At 35.7% G+C, this 6,630-nt stretch overlaps 1 protein-coding gene across 1 annotated transcript in view; it reads left to right on the top strand.

Annotated features, from left to right (window-relative positions):
• Positions 1-6,630, top strand: part of LanB1 (laminin subunit beta-1) — a gene marked incomplete in the record, with an annotated part of 117,514 nt that overhangs the window by 30,225 nt on the left and 80,659 nt on the right. The window contains 1 exon segment of the mRNA XM_067050256.1: positions 4,262-4,382. Within this exon segment, the coding sequence (XP_066906357.1) occupies positions 4,262-4,382 (121 nt within the window).

Raw genomic sequence — 6,630 nt, 5'->3', positions numbered from 1 at the left:
TATATATATAAAGTTAGCTGTATATATCCTCTAAATAATAACAAGAACTCTGTACTACTAGGATTAGTTAGTTATCCATAAGTTTAACAACAAATTCTGTCCCTATATATACCAGACGATTCTGATAATAAAGTTAGTTATTCAAGTACTCTTGTGTTGTTATTCTGCCTGAATCCCTTTTTATTTTTATGTATCCTTTCAGTCTAATCATAAGTGGTACCAAAACCCGGGACCTTTAGATTCTGAATTTCCTTCACGCGATCAGTGATATTGCCAGTCCTAAAACGATATCAAATGGATCCTCTTGAACCAGTAAGTGGGTTACTGAACGTAATTTAAGATAGTGGAAACGGCTGAAGAGTTAAAACAACTTGAATACCAGCTGGCTCAATCAGCAGTGGGGGAATTTTTGCCCACCACAGGGATAACCGAACACAAGATTCATCTAAAGTCGGAAACCCCAATCTATGTAAAAGACAGGCGGTACCCCCAGGCCATGAGGATTGTCATCAGAGAACAATTAGACAAACTTCTACGACAGAGTAATTCTCCGTTTAATAGTCCATTTTGGGTAGTGAAGAAGAAGCAGGGTGAACGGAGTGGGGCTGCGAAACAATATTGAGTCGTTGTGGACCATTGGAAGTTGAATGAGGCAATGAAAGATGAGTGGTACCCACTGCTGAGAGTCGAGGACATATTGAACTGACTGTCGGGGGCGACTATTTTTAGTACCATAGATCTTAAAAGCAGTTACCAACAGGTCAAGATGGCAGGAGCAGATATACCAAAGACGGCATTTTCCTGAGAACAGGGCACTTTGAGTTCGTGTGAATCCCTTTCGGGTTGAAGGAAGCTCTGTTCACTTTCCAGCGTCTCATTGATGAGCTACAGAGGGGTCTAGGTGCCGAATTTTCGCAAGTGTACATGGACGACCTGATTGTCTTCAGTAAAAACGAGCGGTAGCATGCCGAACACTTGACACAGGTTTTTGACAGGGTTCGAGAATTTGATCTTAAACTGTCTCGAGAAAAATCTAAATTCGGGCTTATTGAAATCCGGTTGAGCTGATCCACTTCATAAAAGGGCTCATCGACTAATAAGCTAAATTTAAGTGAAGTCTATTGAAAATATACTTGATAGTGAAGATGCGGAGGCATTAAAAGCATCAGTCGTCTGCAGAGTGAAGAGGGAGCATCCTTAGATTCAGGCAGGCGAAGAGACCCCATGGAGAGTTATCAAAGAAAGATTAAAGAAGGCATTCGGAGGGGGACAGTGGATCCTAGAGGAAGACATATTCATGGTTATCAGGGAAACGAAGAAACTGAGACAGCCTAGTTGGCAGTATGCTGCAGAACTCCTGGCACGTTATAACAGAATCACAGATAAACTCAGCGAGATGATGGAGACAATCCAAGTATAGGGTCGAATGCAATTCCTATCCATGGTACTGAAGATTCAGTTGGCAAAAGAACTGGGTAAGAAGGAGGAACTGCCAAGAGACCGCTTGTTTGTGGAATGTGCTCAAGATCTCAAAGAGACAAGCACTAGGGAGGTGGAGGCCCGAATAGAAGTAGAAGAGCTGGGTTCCCAGATTGAATATCAAAGACCGAGAAACATGTCTAACCCTTGGAAAAAAAAAAGCACAGAAATGGTAGGAGAGAGAGAGAACAAGTAACCAGGAAAATAGAAAGAGCCATCGAAACCCACATACGATGATTGATGGGAGAACCGCAAGTGTCATGGTTATGGGAAGGTTGGGCATTTAGTGGCGCATTGCCCATGCACGAAATGCTTCGAATATGAGGCAGAGGGACATATAGCCGACAGTAGTCCTATATGTATCTGTGGAGGAAGCAGAATCAGCCTGAACCCATGGAGATCAACGCACAGAGATAACGGAGGGAGAAAATCTGAGAAAGAGGCAATACTGAACAAGTATGATAATATTTTGTTCAAAGAAGGGGAAATACTGGAAGCTACTGGAAAAGCGGTGCACGAAATTACGTTGAAGCAGGATAGGGTGACGTATGTGAAGGAGAGGCGATGTCCCCAGGCACTTCGAATGCACATTTGGGAAGAAATAGAAAGTTTACAGAAGCATGGGATAATTGTGGACTGTACTTTGTCCTCTAACAGTGAGTGAGAATATGGTCGATAAAAATACCCTATCCCGAGATTTGAAGATGTTCTAGATAGATTAGTCGGTGCGAAGATTTTTCACACATTGGATCTAAAGGCGGGATACCACCAAATTATAATGCACCCCAGGGATCAGCACAAAACCGCATTTATCTATGAAAGAGGCCACTATGAATTCACCAGAATGCCATTTGGTTTGAAAACGCTCCTATAAAATTCCAGAGACTTATGGACGAATTCTTGTGGGGATTGGACGAAGCAGTTTGCCAAGTGTATATGGACGACCTGCTAGTGTTCAGCAAATCAGAGAGTGACCATGTGGAACACTTGAAGGGTGTGTCAATTTTCAGTAGTTATAAATTCAATAACAGCATGCTTTTAACTCATGTTTACATATCATTCAAAAATGTCTCTATAATTCCACTTCTCAAAACAAAATGTTTGACTTCACTGACTTTAAACCTGGGCATGAACCCAGTCAGCTGGCTTTCAACTCGTGCCAGTCACCTGAACGCAGCCAGCTGGACTGCCTACTGGCTTCATGTGGTCGCGGCTTTTGAATTATTCCTGGCTAACCTGTCAGCTTCCTTGTTGCTAGGTATGCCACAGTGTCCTAGTTCCCATTCAATGGTGACTCTATTGTAGTGTGTGAGACCACTAATTCAGAAATTGAACCACCTGTGGCTCATTACTATTCCCAATTTGGAGTACTCCTAAAAAAAAAAGTAGATTTTTAATCACTTTTACTGTTTATTTACCTGTTTAAATCCTTCTGTCCAATTTCCTAACATCAAGTAAGATGATTAATAAGTAATTTCTCCTGGAATATTCTTGATATACCTATATTGGCTTTGTGCCACCATAATAAGGCTGCACATAGGACCATTAGTCTAATGGCTGTTATAGACTGCCAATAGACCATTTTAGCTTTAAGCCCCCAGGTTTTGCCCACCGCTCAATTATAGACAGGGCCATAGGCACTTGTGTGCTTTGTTGGTTGTTCTCTTCAGATGGCTATGCCATTGGAGTTTGTGGTCCAGAACAACCCTCAGGTGTTCTACCTCTCTACCCAAGTTTTTCTGGATCCCGTTTAGTATAGGCAATCTAAAATTACTCCTTTTTCTTTGTGAAGATACAGACATTTACCTCAAGTGGGTTGATGTTAACACAATTGTCTTTGCACTTATTCATCAGGATGCCTGTTGATATTTAGAATAAATCTGAAAGTATATTAGAATCGTGATTGCAGAATTCCAATCAGAATCGCAATATCATCTGTGTATCCTTGTTTGTAGATGCATGAAGCATTGAGGGTTGACTACAGAGAGTCTACAATCTTTTTCTATGGTTTAATCAGAAAGGATGTGAGAAATAGTCTGAATGAATTTGGTTCTTCATAAGATATGGATGGTTTTGGCTCTACACGGAGGTCAAATTTAAATTTATTGGACTTATTTATTTATTGACTTAAATTAATTGACCTTGGATCACCTCTGGTACAAGGTGTTAGTTTCTTCTGTAGCCTACACAAAAATCAATCTTGTTCAACTACCACCTAAAGAAGGCATTGCTATGCCGCCAAACTTGCTGGAGTTACCACATAACTATTTTCATAGATTAAGTATTTTTGACAATATTTCACAAAATAAGAGATATTAGGATTTTTTTTTACTTTCAAAGAAACTGGTCATTTAGTGAACACCTGTGTCTTCGAAAATTATATTTGTAAAGAGCTCATGTGCACTTTTCTTTTACAGCTGCAAATTTGATTTCTTACTATTGATTTAGGTTCAATAATACTTTTTATAATAAAATAATCATAGTTATATATTCTTTTTGCACTCACAGATGTATAGTTTGACTGGAATATTGGAGTTTTAAAAAATAATCCTTCATATTTGTAATATTTGGTTGGTATTGCATACTATGAAAATCTTTTGCTGTGGTATTTTTACTGGTACTGATAGCATTGGTAGTACAACAGATAACCCAGAGGGGTTCATCCATACTCATATGGCTATGAACTATGGTTTCTATGATATATTTTAAAATTAAATTCTTATTAATAATTATTAATTGATGGATTTCAAATATAAATGCATATCTTTTTTTTTCTCCAAAGCCTGAATATGATTGGGCAGATGTTACGGCACAGTTACTGCGTGAAACTCCTGTAGATTATACTGGCATTTGTGCCAATTTCCAGCCTTCTGATGACATAAAAAAATTTCAACCTCGGTCTGGTAAGGATCTTTATATACTTTGTATTAAACTTTTTAGTCAGGTCATGAATAGTGATCTAAAACTTACATGTGATTCATTAAGTAAAAACTATAAGAAGAATATATGTATATATAGTTGACCGTAAAAATTGATATATAAGAAGATGGTCAGGGTTGCGGTCAAAAGAGAAACAAAAATAGTTTACAACTATTTATTTTCCGACGTTTCGCCCCACTTTGCAGGGCTTCATCGGGGCTAAAAAGATACAAAATGATACAATGATAAGAATAAAAATACAAAGATAAGATACAATGATAAGAATAAAAACGAGTAACAATGGCAAGAGTAAAATTTCTTTATAAAAATACGTAAAATATAAAGCTAAAAAAATACAGGAGATACACATAAAACAAAAACAATACGGGGAAGGAAAAAAAAAAATTATAGCGATAAAATAAACGTCATGAAAGACTAATAAAAATTTTTAAAAAATAATAATAATAATGATATAAAATGATAATAAATAAGCAAATAACAAGTCAGGACAACCTACATGTTCAAAGCAATCGGTTGAACAGAAAGAAACAATGTAGCGGAAGCTTGGAGGAGTGGGGAGGAGGTAGCCAGCAAACCGTTTAACGGCTTTATTTCAATTTCAAATACGTCACGTATACAGGAAGTAGTGATAAAGATATGACGAAAAATGAAAAGTGATAAGAGAAAAATACAGAATGATACAGTACATGAGTTATTACATGATAATAATAATAACTATAATAACTAAGTAAAATTAGAATGACACGTATCGTTACTAATAATAGGAGATTATACTGATGAAAATAAAACAATATAGGATATAATAACAATAATTGTAAAAGAAGTTACTCATAAAAAGTAAAAGTAAATAAAGAGTAGTTAAAAAAAAAATACAAAAAAATAAGTAAGAAAAATAATTAAATAATGATAACTACTGTAGTATTTATATATCGTGAAAATAATCATTTATCTACTCTGATAATAGTAATAGTAAAGATAACAGGAGTAACATGAATAACATAAAGTGAAATAAGGTGATTTAAAAATCGGAAGTGAAAGTTAAAAAATAAAATAAAAATATATATAAAAGTACAAGGTGAGATGCAGAAAGAAGTACATAAAAAGATTAAAAATAAGTAATAAAGTATAGAAATAAGTGAAAAAAAAGTGAAGGAATGTTAACCATATAGGTGATGATAATGATAAGTGAAATAAGTTAATTGAAATATGTGAAATAAAAGTTAACAAAAAACAAAAAGTAAATGTGAGATTAATAAAACATAGATGGATAAATATAAGTAAACGCAGCGATAGATAATATAAGTGATAAAGAGATAAACAGGTGAAAAAACAAAAGTATAATAGAAAAATGTTTGGTGATGATAATAAAATGAGTGTAAAATTATTTAGTCTTAATTAAGTTTAATATATGGCTGTATGTATGCAAAATACAGTTTTTATCGATTTTGTGTTAACTGGAAGGGGATCAAGATGTATATAAATGGATTCTGAGATGAGTCTCTTTTGGTAATTAGGAACAGTGGCTAAAATAGTGGTATGGTCAAAATCAAAAGTATGATTAAGTGTAAGGGCATGTTCTGAAAGTTTGGAAGCGGATGAGTTGTGGGAAGTTATAGATAATTTATGTTGAGAGATACGTGATCTGAGGTGGTTTTTAGTTTCGCCTATATATGAAGAATTACAGTTGGGGGAGGAGCAAGGAATCCGGTATACAACGTTAGAGCGGTATTGGAGTGGAATAGGATCCTTGGTATTAGTAAAAAAAGTAAAATAGTTTATTTTGAGATTTGAGTCCAAGACGTAGTGAAGGGATTGTTGATTTTAAGAATTTTTGTATGTTGTTAGTGAGAGAGGGGACATATGGAAGGGAGAGAGAGAGAAATACTTTATTTATTCATCTATTCTGCCTAAATACATTTGGTTGCCATCTCACACAGCATACTTATCAATCCGTAATCGGACATATATACATTACACACACATGGTATAATCATAAAAAAAGATATACAATAATAGGGTATAATAAACAATTTTTTTCACCCCTACAGTTTCCTTTTACAATCCATTTCGGTCTGTACAACCAATGTTTCACTCATTCCTATTTTTCTTTCTCATTTCTGCTCAATTATTCAATTCACCTGATCAACAAATTCGCTCTCCGGAATTCACCCTCCTAGATCCTCTTCAGTGACCCGCTAAAAAATTCAATAT

The sequence above is a fragment of the Halyomorpha halys genome, unplaced genomic scaffold (assembly GCF_000696795.3).
Source record: "Halyomorpha halys isolate HHAL.00 unplaced genomic scaffold, Hhal_1.1 Scaffold385.1, whole genome shotgun sequence".
In the NCBI taxonomy this organism is placed as follows: Eukaryota; Metazoa; Arthropoda; class Insecta; order Hemiptera; family Pentatomidae; genus Halyomorpha; species Halyomorpha halys.
The sequence above is the reverse complement of the archived record's forward strand: the minus strand, read 5'-3'. Positions and strand labels throughout refer to the sequence as shown.